This window comes from Budorcas taxicolor, chromosome 5 (assembly GCF_023091745.1).
Source record: "Budorcas taxicolor isolate Tak-1 chromosome 5, Takin1.1, whole genome shotgun sequence".
NCBI classification, from domain to species: domain Eukaryota; kingdom Metazoa; phylum Chordata; class Mammalia; order Artiodactyla; family Bovidae; genus Budorcas; species Budorcas taxicolor.
In genome coordinates, this window is record NC_068914.1 from 143,914,977 (window position 1) to 143,940,031 (window position 25,055).

At 39.3% G+C, this 25,055-nt stretch overlaps 1 protein-coding gene across 4 annotated transcripts; it reads right to left on the reverse strand.

Moving 5' to 3' along the window:
• Positions 1–9,558: 9,558 nt before the first annotated feature.
• Positions 9,559–24,817, reverse strand: LOC128047950 (C-type lectin domain family 2 member E-like). 4 transcript variants are annotated; one of them, XM_052640385.1, is made up of 6 exons: positions 24,703–24,817; positions 17,533–17,661; positions 16,087–16,262; positions 15,408–15,514; positions 13,301–13,407; positions 9,559–10,004 (listed from the first exon to the last, which is right to left on the reverse strand). In XM_052640385.1, exons 1-6 carry the CDS (start codon positions 24,779–24,781, stop codon positions 9,994–9,996), a joined length of 609 nt encoding a protein of 202 aa, XP_052496345.1. In that variant the 5' UTR covers positions 24,782–24,817; the 3' UTR covers positions 9,559–9,993. The 4 variants fall into 4 exon arrangements, with proteins under 4 accessions (XP_052496345.1, XP_052496346.1, XP_052496344.1 ...); XM_052640386.1 differs by lacking the exon at positions 24,703–24,817 and adding an exon at positions 22,964–23,060; XM_052640384.1 differs by lacking the exon at positions 9,559–10,004 and having other exon boundaries at positions 13,260–13,407.
• Between the last annotated feature and the right edge of the window lie 238 nt (positions 24,818–25,055).

The following is a 25,055-nucleotide window of genomic DNA, read 5'->3' on the forward strand; positions in this document are numbered from 1 at the left end:
GGCCAACTTCAATAAAGCACCTTAAACTAATTAATGACCTCATCTCAATTAACCTCACAAATAAACCCTGCCCTAGAAAGGGGCTTAGTTAAGGTGGCAGAGCCCAGTAATTGTGTAAAACTTAAACCTTTATATTCAGAGATTCAAATTCTCTCCTTAACAAAATATTTATAGTTAATATTCTAATACTAATCATTCCCATTCTTCTAGCCATGGCCTTTCTCACACTAGTTGAACGAAAAGTCCTAGGCTACATACAATTCCGAAAGGGCCCAAATGTTGTGGGTCCATATGGCCTACCTCAACCTATCGCTGATGCAATCAAACTTTTCATTAAAGAACCCCTACGACCTGCCACATCCTCAATCTCAGTATTAATTTTAGCACCCATTCTAGCCCTAAGCCTAGCCCTAACCATATGAATTCCCCTACCCATACCCTACCCCCTCATCAACATAAACTTAGGAGTCCTATTTATATTAGCCATATCAAGCTTAGCTGTATACTCAATCCTTTGATCAGGCTGAGCCTCCAACTCAAAATACACACTTATCGGAGCCCCACGGGCAGTAGCACAAATAATCTCCTATGAAGTAACACTAGCAATCGTCTTATTATCAGTTCTTCTAATAAATGGATCCTTTACTCTCTCCACATTAATTACTACACAAGAACAAGTATGATTAATCTTCCTAGCATGACCCTTAGCAATAATATGATTTATCTCAACGCTAGCAGAAGCAAACCGAGCACCATTTGACCTTACCGAAGGAGAATCGGAACTAGTCTCAGGCTTTAATGTAGAATATGCAGCAGGACCATTTGCCTTATTTTTCATAGCAGAATATGCAAATATCATCATAATAAATATTTTCACAACCACTCTATTCCTAGGAGCATTTCACAACCCATATATACCAGAACTCTACACAATCAACTTCACCATTAAATCACTACTACTCACAGTCACTTTCCTGTGAATCCAAGCATCCTACCCCCGATTCCGCTATGATCAACTAATACACTTACTATGAAAAAGTTTCCTGCCCCTAACACTAGCTCTATGCATATGACATGTATCACTACCTATTCTTCTATCAAGCATCCCCCCACAAACATAAGAAATATGTCTGATAAAAGAGTTACTTTGATAGAGTAAATAATAGAGGTTTAAACCCTCTTATTTCTAGAACTATAGGAATTGAACCTACTCCTAAGAACCCAAAACTCTTCGTGCTCCCAATTACACCAAATTCTAACAGTAAGGTCAGCTAATTGAGCTATCGGGCCCATACCCCGAAAATGTTGGTTTTATCCTTCCCATACTAATAAACCCAATCATTTTTATTATCATCCTAGCAAACATTATGTTTGGAACCATTATCGTTATAATTAGCTCCCACTGACTACTTATCTGAATCGGATTCGAAATAAATATACTCACCATCATTCCTATTATAATAAAAAAATATAACCCGCGAGCCACAGAAGCATCAACCAAATACTTCCTGACCCAATCAACAGCCTCAATCTGTTAATAATAGCTGTCATTATTAACTTAATATTTTCAGGCCAGTGGACTGTAATAAAACTATTCAACCCAACAGCCTCTATACTCATAACAATAGCCCTTACCATAAAACTAGGAATGGCTCCATTCCACTTCTGAGTCCCAGCAGTAACACAAGGCATCTCCTTATCCTCAGGCCTAATCCTACTCACATGGCAAAAACTAGCACCTATATCAGTACTCTACCAGATCTCTCCATCCATTAACCTAAATCTAATCCTAACCCTGTCAATTCTGTCAATTATAATTGGAGGCTGGGGAGGACTAAACAAGCTGTGAAAAATCATAGTCTACTCATCAATCACCCACATAGGCTGAATAACAGCAGTTTTACTATATAATCCCACCATAACACTACTAAACCTAATCATTTATATTATTATAACCTCTACTATATTCACACTATTCATAGCTAACTCAACCACAACTACCCTATCACTATCACATACATGAAACAAAGCACCCATCATAACAGTCCTAGTCCTTATTACCCTCCTATCAATAGGAGGACTCCCCCCACTATCAGGATTTATACCAAAATGAATAATTACCCAAGAAATAACAAAAAATGACAATATTATTTTACCTACCCTTATAGCAATCACAGCACTACTAAATCTGTATTTCTACATACGACTTACATACTCCACTGCACTTACAATATTCCCCTCCACAAATAACATAAAGATAAAATGACAATTCTCTACCACAAAACAAATAGCCCTCTTACCAACAACAGTCGTACTATCTACTATACTACTGCCACTCACACCAATTCTATCAGTCCTAGAATAGGAATTTAGGTTAAACAGACCAAGAGCCTTCAAAGCCCTAAGCAAGTATAATTTACTTAATTCCTGATAAGGACTGCAAGATCACATCTTACATCAATTGAATGCAAATCAACCACTTTAATTAAGCCAAGTCCTCACTAGATTGGTGGATTCCACCCCCATGAAACTTTAGTTAACAGCTAAATACCCTAAACAACTGGCTTCAATCTACTTCTCCCGCCGGGAGAAAAAAAAGGCCGGAGAAGCCCCTTTGAAGCAGCTTCTTTGAATTTGCAATTCAATATGTTAATTCACCACAGGGCTTGGTAAAAAGAGGAATCAAACCTCTGTCCTTAGATTTACAGTCTAATGCTTTACTCAGCCATTTTACCCATGTTCATCAACCGCTGATTATTTTCAACTAACCATAAAGATATCAGTACCTTATATCTTCTATTTGGTGCCTGAGCTGGCATAATAGGAATCGCCCTAGGCCTGCTAATTCGCGCTGAACTGGGCCAACCTGGAACTCTACTTGGAGAGGATCAAATCTACAATGTAGTTGTAACAGCACATGCATTCATAATAATTTTCTTTATAGTAAGGCCTACTATAATTGGAAGATTCGGCAACTGACTAGTTCCCCTAATAACTGGAGCTCCTGATATGGCATTTCCTCGGATAAACAACATAAGTTTTTGACTCTTCCCCCCTTCTTACCTGTTACTTCTAGCATCTTCTATAGTCGAAGCTGGAGCAGGAACAGGCTGAACCGTATAGCCCCCTCTAGCAGGCAACCTAGCCCATGCAGGAGCCTCAGTAGACTTAACCATTTTTTCTTTACACCTGGCAGGTGTTTCCTCAATCCTAGGGGCCATTAATTTTATTACAACAATTATTAACATAAAGCCCCCTGCAATATCACAATATCAAACTCCCCTGTTCATGTGATCTGTACTGATCACTGCCGTACTAATACTCTTCTCACTTCCTGTATTAGCGGCCAGTATTGCAATACCACTAACAGATCGAAATCTAAACACAACCTTCTTTGACCCAGCAGGAGCAGGAGACCCTATCCTGTATCAACACCTATTCTGATTCTTTGGACATCCTGACGTATACATTCTTATTCTACCTGGGTTTGGAATAATTTCTCATATCGTGACCTATTATTCAGGGAAAAAGGAACCATTTGGGTACATAGGAATAGTATGAGCTATAATATCAATTGGATTCCTAGGATTCATTGTATGAGCTCATCATATGTTTACAGTCGGAATAGATGTGGACACACGGGCCTACTTCACGTCAGCTACTATGATTATTGCTATCCCAACCGGAGTGAAAGTCTTTAGTTGATTAGCTACACTTCACGGAGGCAATATCAAATGATCTCCCGCTATAATATGAGCCCTGGGCTTCATCTTCCTTTTTACAGTTGGAGGCCTAACTGGAATCGTCCTAGCAAACTCTTCCCTTGATATTGTCCTTCACAACACATATTATGTAGCCGCACACTTCCACTATGTACTATCAATAGGAGCTGTATTTGCCATTATAGGAGGGTTTGTACATTGATTCTCACTATTCTCAGGCTACACCCTTAACACTACATGAGCCAAAATCCACTTTGCAATAAGATCTGTAGGTGTAAACATAACTTTCTTCCCACAACATTTCTTAGGACTATCTGGTATACCATGACAATACTCTGACTACCCAGACCCATACACAATATGAAATACTATTTCATCCATAGGCTCCTTTGTCTCACTAACAGCAGTAATACTAATAATTTTCGTTATCTGAGAAGCAGTCGCATCTAAACAAGAAGTCCTAACTGTAGACCTAACCACAACAAACCCAGAGTGATTAAACAGATGTCCTCCACCATACCACACATTTGAAGAACCTACATATGTTAACCTAAAATAAGAAAGGAAGGAATCGAACCCCCTGTTATTGGTTTCAAGCCAACACCATAGCCACTATGTCTCTCTCAACTAATGAGATGTTAGTAAAACATTACGTAACCTTGTCAAGGTTAAATTACAGGTGAAAATCCCGTACATCTCATATGGCAATATCCCATACAACTAGGATTTCAAGACGCAACATCACCTATTATAGAAGAACTATTGCATTTCCATGACCATACACTAATAATCATCTTTTTAATCAGCTCACTAGTACTTTATATTATTTCACTAATACTAACAACAAAATTAACTCATACCAGCACTATAGATGCACAAGAACAATCTGAACCATTCTACCAGCCATTATTTTGATTCTAATTGCCCTTCCATCTTTAGGAATTCTGTACATAATAGACAAGATTAATAACCCATCTCTCACAGTAAAAACTATAGGACATCAATGATACTGAAGCTATGAATATACAGACTATGAAGACTTGAGCTTCAACTCCTACATAATTCCAACATCAGAATTGAAACCAGGAGAATTACGACTACTGGAAGTAGATAACCGAGTTGCATTACCTATAGAGACAACAACTAGAATGTTAATCTCCTCCGAAGATGTATTACACTCATGGGCTGTACCTTCCTTAGGACTAAAAATAGACGCAATCCCCGGTCGTTTAAATCAAACAACTTTTATATCAACCCGACCAGGCTTATACTATGGCCAATGCTCAGAAACCTGTGGATCAAATCATAGCTTTATGACAATTGTTCTTGAACTAATTCCACTAAAATACTTTGAAAAATGATCTGCATCAATACTATAAAATCATCAAGAAGTTATGCCCGCGTTAACCTTTTAAGTTAAAGACTGAGAGCACAATACTCTCCGTGGTGACATGCCACAACTAGACACATCAACATGACTTACAATAATCCTATCAATATTTTTAGTCCTCTTTATTATTTTCCAATTAAAAATTTCAAAACATAATTTCTACTACAACCCAGAATTAAGATCAACAAAACACCAAAACAAAACACCCCTTGAGAAACAAAATGAACGAAAATCTATTTGCCTCTTTCATTGACCCTATAATACTAGGCCTCCCCCTTGTTACCCGCATTGTTTTATGTCCTAGCTTATTATTTCCAACATCAAATCGACTAGTTAATAACTGCCTCATCTCCCTCCAACAATGAATGCTTCAACTTGTGTCAAAACAAATAATAAGTATTCACAATGCCAAAGGACAAACATGGGCATTAATGTTAATATCCTTAATTCTATTTATTGGGTCAACAAACCTATTAGGCCTATTACCCCACTCATTTACACCAACCACACAACTATCAATAAACTTAGGCATGGCTATCCCTCTGTGAGCAGGGGCTGTGATTACAGGCTTTTGCAACAAAACTAAAGCATCACTTACCTAACAGGATAGCCCCCTGTTAATGTCAGGAGAGTTGGTGAAAGGCACAAAATAGTAAGACAGACAGATTATGGTTTTTGGGTAGATGCTCGAGCTGATCTAGGGAGCCCCTTGAGTCCTTCAGTTCAGTCCTTCACTCCCCGGTCTCCCGAGGGAGTGAAGATGCAGAACACCTTCCCGTTCAGGTCTTAGAAACCCAGGCAGATAAGTGAACACAGAGAGCCTCTATGCTCCAAGGGATCAGCCTGAAAAAGAGAGTAAGACAGAGAAAGAAAAAAAAAAGGACACAGGGTGACCAAGCTTCGGTGAGTGAGGCCCATAACTTTATTTTCAAAAGGGACTTTTATACCTTGACTTGTACATAGAGGGAAATGAAAGATGCAAGTTCATGCAGAATCATCCCATACACTCCAGCAGTTTTGCCCTTATTGAAGCCAGGATTTTTTCTGCATACCTTTCCCACAAATGATGTGTACATTATCTTCTGGCCTTGGAGGCCTGTGGACATTGTATGACCCTCTTTTGATAAAGGCTGCTCAACCAGAAAACTTACTTTCCCCCAAAGTGTTTTTTCTTTATATTTCTAATCTATGTCAGCCTCAGAAAATGCTAAACAGAGTTACATTTCTCACGGAGTAAAGGTACAGTGAGTTACAAGAAAGAACCAATTAGCTCAAAGGTCTGATGTGGTTAATTTCAAGGCTACACTTGTTTTTCTTACATTCCAACTATGTTAACTAATGCACTCCCAGGTGCACAGTGGATAAGGGATATGGGAACTTGGCAGCAAGCATTGGCCCAATAATGAAATCCTACACCAGCACTACTCTAATAACTTTTAACTGTTTGAAAGGCTCTATGTTTTAGGCTTCCTGTGCCTCTCACAGTTGGGAGGCTGTGAATAATCATATGCGTAGCTGCAAGAGTCTGGATAAACCTGTCAAGCAAGCTAGAATGCTAACAGGGGGGGTTGATTTGAAATATTCCTCTCATGTCCAGGAGACTTACTCAAGTTCAGTCACTCAGTTGTGTCCGACTCTTTGCGACCCCATGAATTGCAGCACACCAGGCCTCCCTGTCCATCAGGAGAGTTGGTGAAAGGCACAAAATAGTAAGACACACAGATTATGGTTTTGGGATAGATGCTCAAGCTGGTCTAGGGAGCCCCTTGAGTCCTTCAGTTCAGTTCAGTTCAGTCGCTCAGTCATGTCCGACTCTTTGCCACCCCACGAATCTCAGCACACCAGGCCTCCCAGTCCATCACCAACTCCCGGAGTTCACTCAGACTCACATCCATCGAGTCAGTGATGCCATCCAGCCATCTCATCTTTTGTTGTCCCCTTCTCCTCCTGCCCCCAATCCCTCCCAGCATCAGAGTCTTTTCCAGTGAGTCAACTCTTCACATGAGGTGGCCAAAGTACTGGAGTTTCAGCTTTAGTATCATTCCTTCTGAAGACATCCCAGGGCTGATCTCCTTCAGAACGGACTGGTTGGATCTCCTTGCAGTCCAAGGGACTCTCAAGAGTCTTCTCCAATCCCACAGTTCAAAAGCATCAATTCTTTGGCACTCAGCTTTCTTCACAGTCCAACTCTCACATCCATACATGACCACAGGAAAAACCATAGCCTTGACTAGACGGAGTCTACTTTTGAATATGCTATCTAGGTTGGTCATAACTTTTCTTCCAAGGAGTAAGCATCTTTTAATTTCATGGCTGCAGTCACCATCAGCAGTGATTTTGGAGCCCAAAAAAATAAAGTCTGACACTGTTTCCACATCTATTTCCCATGAAGTGATGGGACCAGATGCCATGATCTTCGTTTTCTGAATGTTGAGCTTTAAGCCTTGCTTATCAGGTCTCTTCTGCATGACCTTGTCATGGGTGGGATGGCTCGTGCTGGCTCCCGGCACAAAACTAAGATCCTGGCAACTGATCTAATCACTTCATGGCAAATAGATGGGGAGAAAATGGAAACAGTGGCAAATTTTATTTCTTGGACTCCAAAATCACTGCAGACAGTGACTGCAGCCATGAAATCAATAGACACTTGTTCCTTGGAAGAAAAGCTGAGAAAGCTAGACAGCATATTAAAAAGCAGAGACATCACTTTGCCGACAAAGGTCTATATAGTGAAAGTTATGTTTTTTCCAGTAGTCATGTATAGATTATGTGAGTTGGATCATAATGAAGGATGAACACCAAAGAATTGATGCTTTGAATTGTGGTGCTGGAGAAGACTCTTGAGAGTCCCTTGGACAATGAAGAAATCAAACTAGTCAATCCTAAAGGAGATCAACCCTGAGTATTCATTGACAAAACTGACACTGAAGCTGATGCTCCAAACTTTGGCCACCTGAGGCAATGAAAAGACTCTGATATTCTGAAAGATTGAGGGCAGCAGGAGAAGGGAGTGACTGAGGATGAGATGGCTGGATGGCATCACCAACTCAGTGGACATGAGTTTGAGCAAACTCAGAGAGACCGTGAAGGACAGGCAAGCCTGGCATGCTGCAGCCCATGGGATCACAAAGAGTTGGACACAACTTAGTGACTGAACAGCAACAACAAAGCCTTCAAATCCACAAATACAGTCTTCAGCTTCATTTATCTAGTTTTGTTTCATTTTTCCATTGGCAATTTAAAATTTTGGCATTCATATCCTGAAAATGTTTAAATTTTGTACACAAGTATTTCATTTCTTAGGAATGATTATAGATACTATTATGTTTTTCATTTGTTTCCATGTTAACTATTAGTATACAAAATCTGATTAATTTTTTGTGTCTTGGACTTGTATTCTGTAATCTTGCTGGGCTCACTCATTAATTCTAGGAGGCTTTTCTTTTTTATATTTGGGGGAGGCAGTGACATAATTATATGACCATGATTACTATTAGGAGTTTGCGTAGTATAGTGAGAGTAAGGAGAAGTCATTAAAATATTTTATTCAAAGGAGTGACCAGATCACACTTTGCATTGGAACAATCCCTCTGGTTATAAGATAAAGAATGAATCAAAATAAATTTAAAGAGGAAGAATGGGTAAGTCTCAAATCATATAGATGTGTTTCTGTGGAATTTTACAAGCTTGTTCCTACATGACATTTGAATGATTAATTCAATCAGTAGTGATTTCCACTGATGTGTTAGAAACTGATTCATTCTCTTCCTTGACTTTCTGCTAGTGCCAATAGGAAAGCGACAGTGGACTTGTCATCTCTTAGATGTTCCAGAATAATTGCTGTTCTTTTCAATTTTATTTCCATAGAGCAGTGATAGAAGAAAACTATTTATTGGACTTCCCTTGTGGCCCAGTGGTTAAGAATCTGCCTGCCAAGACAGGGGACACAGGTCTGATCCCTGGTCTGAGAGGATTCCATGTGCCTTGGGGCAACAAAGCCTGTGCACCAAAATTATTGAGCCCTGGTGCCCTAGAGCCCACTTTCTGCAACAAGAGAAGCCACTGCAATGAGAAGCCCACACACCACAACTAGAGAGTAGCCCCCATACTGCAACTAGAGAGGAGCCTATCCTGTGAAACTAGTAATTGTATTTATTTTTCATGTGAAGAAACTCTGCTTTGAGTGGCTATATAATTTATACAGTTCATAGCTAAAAAATGGAATGCACGCTTTAGATACATGGTTTGAAAACTAGTTTGTAAAAGAATACTAAGTCATTTAGGGTCACAATTTGACTGAAATATCATTTATAAGCTAATCACATCAAGTTTATCAATACAAAATCTATTCATTGATTTATTTTATCTTCCAGATTTCTGTGGAAATTTAGCTTTCTTTATTAAAAAAAAAAAAAAAAGTAGCAGAAACCAAGAAAATAGGGCAGAATCTCATAGAGTGGAAGGCATTATACATTCACAGATATGTTTAGACAATATTCAGTATTTGAGGCATTGTACTAGTCTCTGAGAATATAGAACTGAGCTAGATATAGTCTAGGCATCTAAGAAAACCTAAGGCAAAATGATTGTAAGACAAGAAAAAAATAAAACAAAGACATAATCTCAAGTATGTATAAAAATATAAGTATACAATATATAAAAATAGATACAAAACTAAATATTGTCAAAAACTGCATAGAATTACAAAGCCTCGTGTTCTGCAGTCCCTGCCACACGAAACCAAGTCATTACAGTCGTGCCTGACTCTTTGCAACCCCATCAGGCTCCTCTGTCCATGGGATTCTCCAGGCAAGAATAATGTAGTGTGTTACCATTTTCTTCTCCAGTTCTGCAGTCCATGGGGTCACAAAAAGTCAGACATCACTGGGTGACTGCACAACAAGAAGAAACTGATAAGACAAACATCATATGATATTGCCTATATATGGTATCTTAAAAACGGCACAAATGAACTGATCTACAAAACAGAAATAGAGCCACAAGTGTAGAAATAAAACTTAGGGTTACCTGGTGGTAAAGGAGTGGAAAGGGATAAATTGGGAGATTGAGACTGACATATACACACAACTCTCTACAAAAGAGATGATTGGTAAGGATGCACTATATTGCACAGGGAACATTACCCTATACTGTGTGAATTCCTATAGGGGAAATAGTCTATAAAAGAGTGCACACGTATACATGCATAGCTAATTCACTCTGCTGTATACCTGAAATTAACAATTTTTATTAGAGTATAGTTGTAAATCAAAAATTTTACAAAAGAAGAAACCGAGAAATATACAAGTGAGATGGGAGAAATGGAAGTATTGGATTGGCCAAAAAGTTCATTCTGGTTTTTCCATTCCATAAAATCTTACGGAAAAACTGGAACAAACTTTTTGGCCAACCCAATAACACAGAAAGAGAGAATGCATTATAAATTGCTATTTCATCCTTTTTGGGACTCATCAGTACAGTGTAGCTAATGCTGTAAAATTTAAAACATTTTGTTTCGTAAAACTCAATAATATGTAACAGTTCTGAGATTTGGGTATCACAGCCTTCATTAGTAGAAGTATTTAACTATTCGTGATTTAAGTGGGATAAAAGCAGGATGTTTTAAATCTAGTAAAAAATAAAAAATTGATATTTATATACATTTATTTAGCACACTGTAAAACATGTAAAAACATGAACACTGAGAATAAGTGTAAAAAGCTTTTTTTTTTTTTCAGTGTTTCTAATACTACTGTTTTAAAATACAAAATATAAAAGAAATGTTAGTCTTGGCAATTTTTTAATATAAATTTATTTATTTTAATTGGAGGTTAATTACTTTACAATATTGTATTGGTTTTACCATACATCAACATGAATCTGCCACAGGTATACATGTGTTCCAGTCTTGGTAATTTTTAAAAAATTTATTTGGCTGCATCACATGTTAGTCATGGCATGTGGGATCTTCAATTTTCCTTGCAACATGTGGAATCTTTTTTTTTTTTTTTTTTTTTGCCAATTTCTGTGATATTTTTTTAATTTTTTGTGCTTTTTGTGGTAAAGTTCTGCCCCCCCCCCCACCATTGGAGTATAATCCCACGTGCCGCAACTAAAGATTCCATTTGCTGTACAGCTAATTCACTTTGTTGTACAGTATGTGGGGATCTTTAGTTGCAGCACATGGGATCTTCTAGTTGTGGCATGTGGGAGCTAGTTCCTTGACCAGGGGTCAAACCCAGACCCCTTGAATTGGGAACATGGAGTCTTAGCCACTGGACCACCAGGGAGTCCTTAGTCTCAGTGCTTTTGAAATTTTCCCTATATATTTGTAACTGATAATAAGAGAATTTTGAATGAAATGGCAACCCACTCCAGTATTCTTGCCTGGAGAATCCCAGGGACAGAGGAGCCTAGTGGGCTGCTGTCTATGGGGTCGCACAGAGTCGGACATGACTGAAGCGACTTAGCAGCAGCAGCAGCTCATTTCAGTCGCTCAGTCATGTCCGACTCTTTGCGACACCATGAATTGCAGCACGCCAGGCCTCCCTGTCCATCACCAACTTCCGGAGTTCACTCAGACTCACGTCCATCAAGTCAGTGATGCCACCCAGCCATCTCATCCTGTCGTCCCCTTCTCCTCCTGGCCCCAATCCCTCCCAGCATCAGAGCCATTTCCAATGAGTCAACTCTTCACATGAGGTGGCCAAAGTACTGGAGTTTCAGCTTTAGCATCATTCCTTCCAAAGAAATCCCAGGGCTGATCTCCTTCAGAATGGACTGGTTGCATCTCCTTGCAGTCCAAGGGACTCTCAAGAGTCTTCTCCAACCCCACAGTTCAAAACTATCAATTTTTCGGTGCTCAGCTTTCTTCACAGTCCAACTCTCACATCCATACATGACCACAGGAAAAACCATAGCCTTGACTAGACGGACCTTTGTTGGCAAAGTAATGTCTCTGCTTTTGAACATGGTCAGTTATAAATTTCTCATTATCATTTTGCATGGCTTCAGCTATCATAGTCATTTTTATGGTCCCATTTGTGCAAAGAAAAGTGCTATCTGTCTAACAAAAGAGGAATTCATTCATATTTTGTTGTTCAGTCACTAAGTCATGTCCAAATTTTTGTGACCGCATGGACAGCAGCATGTCAGGCTTCTCTATCCATTCACAGTTATGAGGTTCAAATATTTGTATCAACTCATACTATTCAACCCCTGGAGGAGGACATGGAAACCTACTCTAGAGTTCTTGCCTGGAGAATCCCATGGACAGAAGAGCCTGATGGGCTACTGCCCATAGGGTCACAAAGAGTCAGACACAACTGAAGTAACTTAGCATATACAATATTTAACACTTAGAATTCAGTTCAGTTCAGTTCACTTCAGTTGCTCTGTTGTGTCCAACTCTTTGCGACCCCATGAATCACAGTATGCTAGATCTTGCTGTCCATCACCAACTCCCGGAGTTCACTCAGACTCATGTCCATAGAGTCGGTGATGCCATCCAGCCATCTCATCCTCTGTCGTCCCCTTCTCTTCCTGTCCCCAGTTCCTCACAGCACCAGAGGCTTTTCCAATGAGTCAACTCTTCGCATGAGGTGGCCAAAGTATTGGAGTTTCAGCTTTAGTATCAGTCCTTCCAATGAACACCAGGACTGATCTCCTTTAGAATGGATTGGTTGGATCTCCTTGCAGTCCAAGGGACTCTCAGGAGTCTTCTCCAACACCACAGTTCAAAAGCATCAATTCTTTGGCGTTCAGCTTTCTTCACAGTCCAACTCTCACATCTATACATGACCACTGGAAAAACCATAGCCTTAACTAGACGGACCTTTGTTGGCAAACTCTGCTTTTTAACATGCTATCTAGGTTGGACATAACTTTCTTTCCAAGGAGTAAGCGTCTTTTAATTTCATGGCTGCAATCACCGTCTGCAGTGATTTTGGAGCCCCCCAAAATAAAGTCTGACACTTAGAATTATGCTCTTCCAAATCCCTGTATCATTCAAGAATAGCTTACTTCTTAACTGTTAGCAAATATTATAAATGAAGTTTGATGATAAATTTTTGGCAGATGAGGCAATACAGTGGAAACTGTATATAGCAATCTATAATGCATCTCTTGGAAATGGTGTGTGAAATTCCCTAAAAAGGCCTTGAAGTATGTAAGGGTATGGAGACATTACTGTTTGTCTTGCTGCAAATCCATCTTCTCTCTATAGCTCCGTTGATACTAGCAGTAATTCCAAAGTTATTCAGGAAGGCATATTCCCCAGTTCCTCTGATGACAAACCTAAAACCAAACACAAAAATATTAAAAAGCATAGGTTGGACATCTGCATTCTTTCTTCCTCATATTCTTCCACACCCCCACTCCAGGTATTTTTAATGTGAACCAGAGAAATGTGAAAATCTGTCTTCATATGGCTTCTTAGTACATATACATCGTTTCTATACTTAATTCCTTTTATATTCTCAAACTCCCTACTTGAATATCAGAAGAAATTAAAGGACGCTTACTCCTTGGAAGAAAAGTTATGACCAACCTAGGCAGTATATTCAAGAGCAGAGACATTACTTTGCCCACTAAGGTCCATCTAGTCAAGGCTATGGTTTTTCCTGTGGTCATGTATGGATGTGAGAGTTGGACTGTGAAGAAGGTTGAGCACCGAAGAATTGATGCTTTTGAACTGTGGTATTGGAGAGGACTCTTGAGAGTCCCTTGGACTGCAGGGAGAGCCAACCAGTCCATTCTGAAGGAGATCAACCCTGGGATTTCTTTGGAAGGAATGATGCTAAACCTGAAGCTCCAGTACTTTGGCCAACTCACACAAAGAGTTGACTCATTGGAAAAAACTCTGGTGCTGGGAGGGATTGGGGCCAGGAGGAGAAGGGGACGACCCAGGATGAGATGGCTGGATGACATCATGGACTCGATGGACGTGAGTCTGAGTGAACTCCAGGAGTTGGTGATGGACAGGGAGGCCTGATGTGCTGCGATTCATGGGGTCACAAAGAGTCGGACACGACTGAGCGACTGAACTGAACTGATCATCGCCCATCCCAAATCCAGTTATGCTGTTGACTAGTAATCTAGCGCTCGCTGTTGTGGCCAAGTGAACTGCTGCCATGGTGGAGATTTTAAAAAATTTTCATATGTTGAAATATAGGGAAGTCATTCTGGCTTATACATGAGTTAACTTGAATTTTAGGCCATCTATAATACCCTGTTTGTGGCCTATCAAACATATATTGTAGTTTTGCTTTAACGACTAAAGAAAAGTGCACATTGACCAGAAGTAAAAAAAATGTCCATGTTAAAAATAAAGATTAAATGTCTCTCTTCTGGGGACACTAGTGCTGGTCCTCCTTCAGTGATAAGACTCCCTTCCCAGGTGCCAAGGCCATACTGACCCGCTCTGTATGTGCTGGTCAATTTTTTTCATTTGAAATCATGAAGGAATGTGATCCTGACTTGTTTAATGTTCTCTCTCCTGACAAAATATAAAACTGGGCTAGAAACCCTGTTTCTCTGAAGCAGTTTCTCAGAGTGATCTGGGAGGTGGCCTTCCAGCCTAGTCCTCAGCTTGGCTCAAATAAAACTCTTCTCTATTATTTTATTTTTGATCATTTATTGATTATTTTCATTGGCTTTCAATGAAGATGATTTTCATTGTTCTTCTGACCTGTTCTATACCTGTGTGAAAATAAAATTATGTACTTACTAGTAAATTCTTAAACAGGCTTGGCTTTGATTGAGGGAAGCAATTGCCCTTTTTCATTCTGTCTGTTCCAGTGTAATGGTTACAGTGAAGATCTCTCCACTGAAGTGTTCAGAACCAAAGGTGTGTTACTAAGTTTCTTCCAGGGGTAAATTATCACAGGAGGGATTCCCTCTGGGTCCCTGACAACCTTCCTTTTAGTAATAAACACAGCAGCTGGCAGAGTGGACTGAGGGTCTGCAGATACCAATTCTTCCCTGGCTTTCCAAGACTATAGGACCCTAGAGTACCTCAGCTGTTCTCTCTACATTCTAAATATGGATTTCAGCACAGCTTAAGTCAGTGAGTGAATGCAGAACTATGTCTAATGTCATCCTCATGCTAAAGATTTCAATTGAAAACATGATATGTAAACTTTTCCCAAAGGCACTGCTAATAAACAGAAGAACATACAAAGGATTTCTATTTCTTACACCTGAAACCTTCCATGATATTAAATTTACATTCCCATAAGTACAACTCACACCCATAACTACATATTCCTACAATAGAAGGCAGCCTAAAAACTTACAAGGCATCATATTCAGAGTTGTCTGTCCACTTCCAAGCATGATGTGATGGTTCTCTGCTAAGGCCAATCCAATGGTCAAAAGGGCCTTTGTATCTTTGCAGGAAGTTCTATTATAAAACACAGAAAGCAAAAACATATGTCTCCTTCATTTTACCCTTGAGTCCTCTTCCCCCCAGTCTTCTCTCTTTGGATGACAGCCTGGTAAGATTGAGAAGCTTAGACATTGAAGGGAGAAGACTAGTCCCCAGTTCTCAGCTTAAGTCACTCAAATGTCTCTGACCCTAAATTACATTAAAGTGATCACACATCTCAATTTGACTGGTAAAGTCCCAGGTTATGCCTGTGGTTCCAACATAATATTGTCACTTTCACTCCCCAAAATGTCCCAACTTTGATGATAAATTACATGATCACCATACTTCTTTTTTACAATGGTAAGAATATATCTAATTTGAAGGTTAACTATGAGGATTACATGAGAGAGTGTGTCCAAATTGACTCACAGAGTTCCAGGCAGAGAACATACCCAAGAAATGCCAGGCACTAATATGCACTCCAAGCCTGTAAGTCTGCCTGGAGTGGGAGCCTTCCTCTTCTTTCAGCTGTCACCCTGTGCAGCCTATATCCTTCTCAGGGGCTAAGTATTTAACAAAGAACATGATCCAAAAATATTCCTTACCAACTCCTCCTCCATTTCAAACTGAGCAAGAACAGCTCCCAGTGAAGTACAGGATGTCTGACTGAATGTCCAATTTTTTGAGTCTTCAGAAAAATAAAAACACTTACTCCCAAATCCAATCCACCCTTCTGGGCAGGCGGCAAGCAGAACTTGTAAGTCTGTCGCTCTGCTTCTCACTAAAAGTTGGACAGACACAGTGAAGCATAACAAATAAATTTTCCCTTCCATTTTATCTATTTTTCCACTTACCATCCTGAGGTCAGTCTTTTTTTCCATATGTATGTATTAATATATGCAAATATACATGTGTGTACATGTATATGTAGGTACAGTATAACTGAATTCCAAAATGAGGGGTTTGAAGAAGAGCATGCCAAAGAACAGCTAGACTTGTACTTTCATGGCCTTGGCTAATAATCTTTTGCTCTTCTCAAAATCTGAACAGGGCCTATTTTCTATAGGTAGACAGACTCTTAGAAATGTTTTCCAAGCCCAAATTTGTCTGTTTTTCCAAATGAACAGTTTTCCTTTTTATGTACTTTGGCACCATCAATTACATAATTTTCTCTCATTTTACTTCCAGGAACATATTCTCAAGTGCATTTCTAATGCCTCTTACAATGCTATCAGCCTTAGTCATTTATAAAACACCAACTGTTAGTCAATACTTGGAAATGTGATTGCACTTCACTTCACTGCTTGCCAAAACAACAACTCTTTTGAGGTCGTTTTTTCTTTTTGGTTTCTGGGAAAATGGGATATTGAGATCTGTGATCATTTGCTGAGTACAAACTAGCGGCAGTTGCTTTTCCCAAGTGATTTTATTATATTGAGGATTTGTCTTAGAATAGAATGTTCTACGAAAACTATTTTGTTAATAAATATACACAGTACATGATTCTCAACGTAGCAGTCAAAATATTATTCTACAATGGAATTCAGATCATGGCATTTCTCTCCTATAATTTCCCTCTTCCTGATACCCCCTACTGCACTCAGATTAAAAGCCACAGTTTTTACCTGACTCATTAGGCTGTGAGCTCCCTGACCCCCAGCCCATTACTCTTCCTCATTCTCACCTTGCTTCAGCTGTAGAAGCCTCCGTGCTGTTCCTCAAACCTACCAGGAGATTCCTCCTTTCATTCTACTTGTTCCTGCCATCTGGAATGCTTTCCCCACAAATCCAATGGCTTCTTCATCTCCTTCAAGTTTGCTGAAAAGTCGTTTTCTCAAGGAGGCTTGCCCTGGACACTTCCATTCAACTCAATATGTTACCCTATATTATAACATCTGCATCTTCCTGCTATTAATAGAATAGCAGTGTTTTGTTCACTGATACACCTCAAGCATTTCACACACCCTGGCACATAGTGGAGCTCAATAAATATTTATTGACAATGTGAATGTGCAAAGAACATGGTACGGTTTGGAGAACAGCTAACTCACCTGCCACAAGAGTGGAAAGTGTCACCACATTTAGAGCTACAAGTATAAAGATAATCAGGATGCAGCAGCAAAGCCTGGCAGGTGTAACAGGAGAGGCAATTGCTGGGCATTTCTTTTGGAGATCTTTACCTGTAAATACAAATGTCATAATCTCAATCTCATGGAGGTATTAGAAAGAAAAACTTAAATTTATCACAGAATCAACATGTAAAGTCCACTGTACCTCACCTCCCCTATTGCCAGACTCTCTCACAAAAGGTCCATGTCCAGGAGAGATGAGCACAGCCCAAAAGCGACTAGAAAGAAGAGAAACTGAAGCTTTTTCCCCTGGAGAGTCTTCCAGTTATTGGAAGAAGAGCTAATAAGAGAGTAAGAAATGAAAAGAGTAGAAATCAGAATGAAAATGAAACATATAAACAATCCAGATTTACCTCCTTAAATAACAAATAGAAGTTCTGAGAAGAGCATTAGAAAATTAATCACTATAATTCATCATATTAACAGAATAAGAGAAGAGAAATGGATATGACCATGTCGGTAAGTATGACATAAAATATGGAAAAATGTAACAGTCATCCAAAATAACAAAGCCCAACAAATTATGAACTGAACTTTCACTTTCATAGAAATAGTGCAGCTAACATGATACTTAATGGTGAAAAAGTGAAGGCCTTCCTCCAAAGTCAGGAACAAGGCAAGGATGTCTGTTCTTACCAATCCAATTTAGCATTTTACTAGGGTTTCTATGAGTGCCAATAAGGCAAGAAAAGTAAATAAGGCAAAAGTTAAAAAGGCAAAGAGATTAGAAAGAAGTGAAAATGTTTCAAGAAGTCACATCCACTCTCCTCCCAGTAGAAATATTAATTTGAAAATTATCTGCACATTAAAATACCTTCCCCAGAGCCAAAGAGCACCAGGTACACCCACCCGCTGCCTCATCCCAGCTCCTGTGTACTCTAGCAATTCCAGGCAGATAATGCAGCCTTCAACAGCTTCCACCCAGGGCTTCCTGTGGGCTCCTAGGAGCCCAGGCTCCTGTCTTCCCCCTGCACCTGCCAACTCCAGCAGCTCCAGGTGGGGCTCCTGTGACACTTGGCTCCTAGTGAACTCCTGGGGACCAAGCCCCCGAAACTCTTCCCTCAGGACTGGGCAGTCCAGCACAGAGAGAGACCCATTCCCCGTGGGAAAAGGGGAGGAAGACAGCACCTGCCTTCACTACACATCCCAGATCTGCTTTTCCTAGCCATCTGACTCCTGCAGCCCTGTGTGACTCCCTGCAGACTCACCAACCAAGGCCCCCCTCTCCCAGGTGCCTGCCAGCTCCAGTGACCCAAGTGAGTCCTGTGACACCAGATTCCCAGCAGGCTTCTGGCAGCTAAGGCCTCCTTTCACCCCAGTGACTGCTGACTCTAGCAGCCCTAGGCAGCTCCTGTGACTTCCCTGCTGGCTGCCACCAATCAAGAAACCAATATAACTAGTCATTAGGGAAACAGAAAATACAGTGAGCTGCCACAATATGTGCATCAAAGTGGCAAGTTAAACAAAATAACAAAACTAAGTGACAGGGAAGAAAAGATACAAATGGAATTCTCATGAACTGTTGGAAATATAAATGTATAGCCACTTTGGAAAACAGCTTGGCAGTTAGGTGTGGTGAACATATCCTTACCATATGCCCTAGCAATGTAAGAATCCCTTGGTATCTATGCAAGAGGAATGAAAACTTCCATTTACACAAAAACCTAGACTTGAATATTTATATTAACTTTATTCATTATCAGGCTTCCCTCGTGGTTCAGCTGGTAAAGAATCCACCTGTAAATGTGGGAGACCTGGATTCGATCCCTGGCTTGGAAAGATCCCCTGGAGAAGGGAAAGGCTACCCACTCCAGTATTCTGGCCTGCAGAATTCAATGGACAGTGTAGCCCATGGGGTCACAAAGAGTTAGACACAACTGAGTGGCTTTCGCTTTACCTTTTCATTCATCATCACCAAAACTGGCAACAATTCAAACATCCTTCAGCTGATAGAAAGATAAATAAATACCACTTGGTACTAGGAGAAAAGAAAAACTTGACTTTATATTCACAATTGCTCATTTCTTGTTTTTCTTTGGCTTGCTAAATTTTAGTGTGGCTCAGTCTCCCCTCAAAATTCCCAAACTCTGGCTTGCCTGAAAATGTAAACCAGCTCTAAAAAGAGAAGTGAGATGCATCATAGCTCATGTGTGACCATGAGTTCGTGTCCCCGGCACAAAGTGGGAAGTGCTAACTTCAGGATATCATCTACTCTTTACACTTCATGCTCTCTTCCCCCACAAGTGTCCAACCCACTTCCTGACCTATTTATAAAATGAGAACCTTTTTTAGAGCATTCTTCCTATTGCAGGAGTCCTTGTAAATAATCTCTCTCCTTAACACTACGCTATTGATAACACAGTACAATATGGATGAATTTCAAATGCACGATGCTTAGTGAAAAAAGTCAGACCCCCTCGACATTCTTCTAAAGCAAGAGTATAAGAAAAGATAACAAATCAGTTTTTATTAAAGGGTGGACAGAGAGGAAAGCAATGTTTACAAAGGTGTGGGTGCAGGTGGAACTGTTCTTTATAATGATTGTGATGTGGCTACACAACTATATGTATTTGTCAAAACTAGAAGTGTATACCAAAAGAATGACTTTTTTAAAAAATTTATTTCTAATTGAAGGATAGTTGTTTTACAATGTTGTGCTGGTTTCTGCTATACAACAGCATGAATCAGCTATAATATACATATATCCCCTCCCTCTTGAGCCTCCTCCCACCCTCCCATCCCACCCCTCTAGGTCATCACAGAGCCCTGACCAAAGTAAGACCCTGATGCTGAGAAAGATTGAAGGCAGAAGGAGAAGGGGATGACAGAGGTTGAGATGGTTGGATGGCATCACCGACTTGATGGACATGAGTTTGAGCTAGCTCTGGGAGTTGGTGATGGACAAGGAACCCCCATGCTGCAATCCATGGGTTCACAGAGTCAGACAAGACTGAGTAACTGAGTTGAACTGAATATTCAAATATATAATTTAGCATCAGAAATTTTTTATAATTTTTCTCCATGGTATTTGCCATAAACTTATGAATTATTATTTGCTTTCAAGTTATATTGTTTCAAGTGTATTTTTTAGATGATTTTGATATTGTTGTCCATGTAGTAGAAAGAGCACAGGTGAGAAATTTAAGGAATCCTAGAAAGAGTTTTGTCTCTATCACCAACTGCTTGTGTGGACTTGAACACTTGAACAAGTTATTCTGTCTGTTAGTGTTTTAACTGGTCACTATTTTTCAAACCTTAGTAGCAGAATGAACAATGGTCTCAAAAGCTTCACAGTTATATTAAATTCTAAATACATAATTGTCCTCACAGCGATGAGCAAAGTCTTTCCTGAATTTATGATGACTAGTGCATGCGTTACTGTTAGTGGGGTGGGGACAGGTTAGAAACATAATATTTATTTCTTCTTCCTCTTTCTTACTTTATTATTCCCCTTCTTTCTTACTTTAGAGAGATCAGTTCCATTAATGTGCTCAATGCCTTGGCAACAAATCCGAGATAAATGCTTGTATTTTCATGAAGCTTTCAAACCTTGGAATGACAGTCTAGCTGACTGTTCCACAAGAGAATCCAGTCTGCTGCTTATTCAAGATAAGGAAGAACTGGTAAATAATTAACTAAAATACTTTAATACAACTTAGCACTGACTTCTAGCCACATCAAGATCTTTGTGCTTTAGCCTTAAGGGTTCTATGCAGATGAAAATATCAACTTTGACTTCAAGAAGTTCACAATCTGAGAGACTAAATAGACATGAAAACAAAATAAATATAATGTAATGAATACAACAATATAGACATAAACATTTGTAAATATTAATATATAAATGAACAAATAGAAATATCACAAATAAGGATTAATTAACTCCAACAGGGACTCAGGAAAGGCCTCATAGAAGAGGTGATAGTTTCAGAGGATGAGCAAAAGAATGCAAGCCAGGAACAGATAAACAAATTCAATATTCAGTCATTTCTTCTGTTTCATTTACAGAGACTCACACAAAATCTGATAAACAAAGAAGAAATTCTGTTTTGGATTGGATTAAATTTTACATTATCAGAGAAGAACTGGAAGTGGATAAATGGATCCTTTTTAAACTCTAATATGTGAGTATTAGATAAGCTAATTTGAATATTCAATTTGCTTCCCACTAGCTATCCGTTTTGCAGATGGTAGTGTATATATGTCCATGCTACTCTCTCAGTTTGTCGTACTCGCCTTCCCCTGGGTCTCCATTCCTGCCCTGTAAATGCATTCATCAGTACCATTTTTCTAGATTCCATATATATGCATTAATATATGAGATCCAACCAGTCCATCCTAAAGGAGACCAGTCCTGGGTGTTCATTGGAAGGACTGATGCTGAGGCTGAAACTCCAATACATTGGCCACCTCATACAAAGAGTTGACTCATTGGAAAAGACCCTGATGCTGGGAGGGATTGGGGGCAGGAGGAGAAGGGGACGACAGACGATGAGATGGCTGGATGCCATCACTGACTCGATACACATGAGTTTGGGTCAACTCCAGGAGTTGGTGACGGACAAGGAGGCCTGACGTGCTGCGATTCATGGGGTCACAAAGAGTCGGACACGACTGAGTGACTGAACTGAACTGAATGATGCTTGCTTTTTAAATTTATTTATTTATATTAATTGGAGCATAATTACTGATCTACTGGTTTTAATTTTTAGTTTCATGTCCTAGAAAACTTATTTAACTTACAGGGACAGTTTAAATTTAAAAGAAAATAGATTTCACCTTTGCGCTGCTCAAGTAGTTTCACCTACGTGGCTTAGCTAGTAAAACATCAACATTTGGCAAGAACTTTTGCTTTCACTAAGCATTAAGCATGAGCCCTGTGTTTCAGGAACTACAATATCCTATTGCCCCAGATAAAAAGTTAAGTTCAGAGAGAGGGGAGAATGGAAGAAGAAAGAAGGAAATGCAAATTTTGAGCAGAAAATAGAAGTTCAGTAAAAGCTATAAAAAGTATTCTTTCTACTGGACTGAAGAACAAACATGCATAAGCTATATTCTTTCTCTTCATCATCAAATTTAATATAAACTAAAAATGCTAAAGAATTTGATGGTGGATAGATTTAGGTCCAATTCCTACTTTCAAACTCTACATCTGCTTTTAAATTACCAAAGATTAAAATTTTAAAAAATAGAAATTAAATTACAAAGGATCTATACACCAATAGTCTCAGTTTTTGCAGGTAACTTTTTAAAAGTCAATAATTATTCATGATTTTATCAAAGAAAGTCTCTTTAGAGAACAATAAGAAATTAATTCTCAGCTCCCAAGTTGCACTAGTAGTAAAGAACCCACCTGCCAATGCAGGAGACATTAGAGACACGGGTTTGATCGCTGGGTCCAGAAGATCCCCTGGAGGAGGACATGGCAACCCACTCCAGTATTCTTGCCTTTAGACTCTCATAAACAGAAGAGACTGGTGTCCTCTTCTAGGGGATTTTCCAGACAGGAATACTGGAGTGGGTTGCCATTTCCTTCTCCAGGGAATCTTCCTGACCCAGGGATCAAACTTAGGTTTCCCACATGCAGGCAGACTCTATACTATCTGAGCCGCCAGGAAATCTCTTAATTTAACTAAAATGGTTATGTTTAAAAGATGCTCATTTCATTTTTATGATCACTTCTGAAAATTTCTGGTAAGACACATTATATAAACTACTTTGGTAATGTATTCTAAATAGGATGATATAAAGCTTAGCTGAAGATGTGCTATAATCAAAAGTCCAGAGAATGAAAAAAAACAGAGAGAACACAGAAGTACACCAGAGCCCATGAGACAGAGAGAGACGTAAAGCAAGAGAAAGACAGTGCATGCATGCTCAGTCACTTCAGTCATGTCTGACTCTTTGTGACCACATGGTCTATAGACTGCCAGGCTCCACTGTCCATGCGATTCTCCAGGCAAGAATACTGGGGTGGGTTGCCATGCCCTACACCCAGTGATCAAACCTGCATCTCCTGAATTGTAGGCAGATTCTTTACCTACTGAACCACTTGGGAAAGCTGGAGAAAGCCAGAGGGAGAGACAAAGGGAAAGTCATTTGAACACATAAATAAGCCTCAATAGATATCATCTGAAACACTTAATGATATCACTGAAAATCACATTTACCCTAATTCCAAAAGAAAATTTTTCAAGACAGTTTTGTGCCCAAGGGTAAGAAAATATATATTTGTTTAGTTTTTTTTTTTTTTGAACACAAAATTGTGACTTTTACTCATATTTCTTCCAGAAAATGTGACGACTCATTCAAAGCCCAGATCAAAAGTCACTTCACAAGTAAAGCCATCACCAATTCCCTAGGTTTTATTAAATACCTTGTAGTACAAATCACATCAAATTGTAGTAACTCATTTGTCTGTCCCTGAGGTGATGAAGCCCTGCAGGCAGAGTCTAAATACAATTTGTCTTTGTGGCTCTGTGTCTAACAAATAACAGATTCCAAATATATTATTACTAGTTTCAAACAGACTACAGCATGGTGTCATGGTTAATTTTTTTTTTTTTAACATATACATGTGTTTATTCTTTTTCAAATTCTTTTCCCACTTAGGTTGTCACATAATATTGAGCAGAGTTCCCTGTGCTATATAGGAGGTATGGGTAACTTTTATTAGTTTATGCATTACAAAACTGTTCTGTTTGCCATCACTCTGGGATATAATCATCTGTTATTTAACATCATAATGTGAGTTGCCAGAATGCAAGTAGCCAGCAACCTGGAGAAAATAAGAAGACTAATTGAAAACAAAACCCACAGACCATTTTTCTCTTAACCTCCTATAACATAATTCACTGTGCAGTAATATTTAAGTAACATATCCAGTAGCAGAATAACTAATGTAACAATTACATACCTGCCCTCTCACCCACCTCTAGTCCCTCAAAACATCTCTTCTTCTGTGGAGGTTAATTGTGAAGTACTGATACCTCTGAAGCACAATTTCTACTATGCTGTCAGTGATCAGTAGTATAAGAACTCCCCTCCCCAACTCCTGTTTTGTTTTGTCAAAGTTTATCAATTTTACCTTACCAGATCTCCACTCCTCCATGTTCGCTCTATAGGTGGGGTCTGTCTCTAAGATTTTTAAAGACATCTCTGTTGTTGCCATGTTTCTGTTTGAAAAAAGGGATTTGGTGGTATCTTTTCTCAGTAGTTGCAAAGCAGGAAATGTGAATTGAAAGGAACTTCTGTTAACATTTGGCTGAAAAGGAAACTAGCAACCTCTCAGTTTAGACTCCACCTCTCATTGCAAAAGAGCCTCTTGATGAAAGTGAGTGAAAAAGTTGGCTTAAAATTCAACACTCAAAAATCTAAGATTATGGCATCCAGTCCCATTATTTCATGGCAAATAGATGGGGAAACAATGGAAACAGTGACAGTCT

Excerpts from the sequence above, each read along its gene's own strand:
- LOC128047950 (XM_052640384.1), bottom strand. The coding sequence starts at position 24,781 with ATGGCAACAACAGAGATGTCTTTAAAAATCTTAGAGACAGACCCCACC. Across the intron at positions 16,263-17,532 it reads ACTTTCCACTCTTGTGGCAG|TGAGAAGCAGAGCGACAGAC; the intron begins GTGAGTTAGCTG and ends TCCAACTTTTAG. Across the intron at positions 13,408-15,407 it reads AACTCTGAATATGATGCCTT|GTTTGTCATCAGAGGAACTG; the intron begins GTAAGTTTTTAG and ends GTTTGGTTTTAG.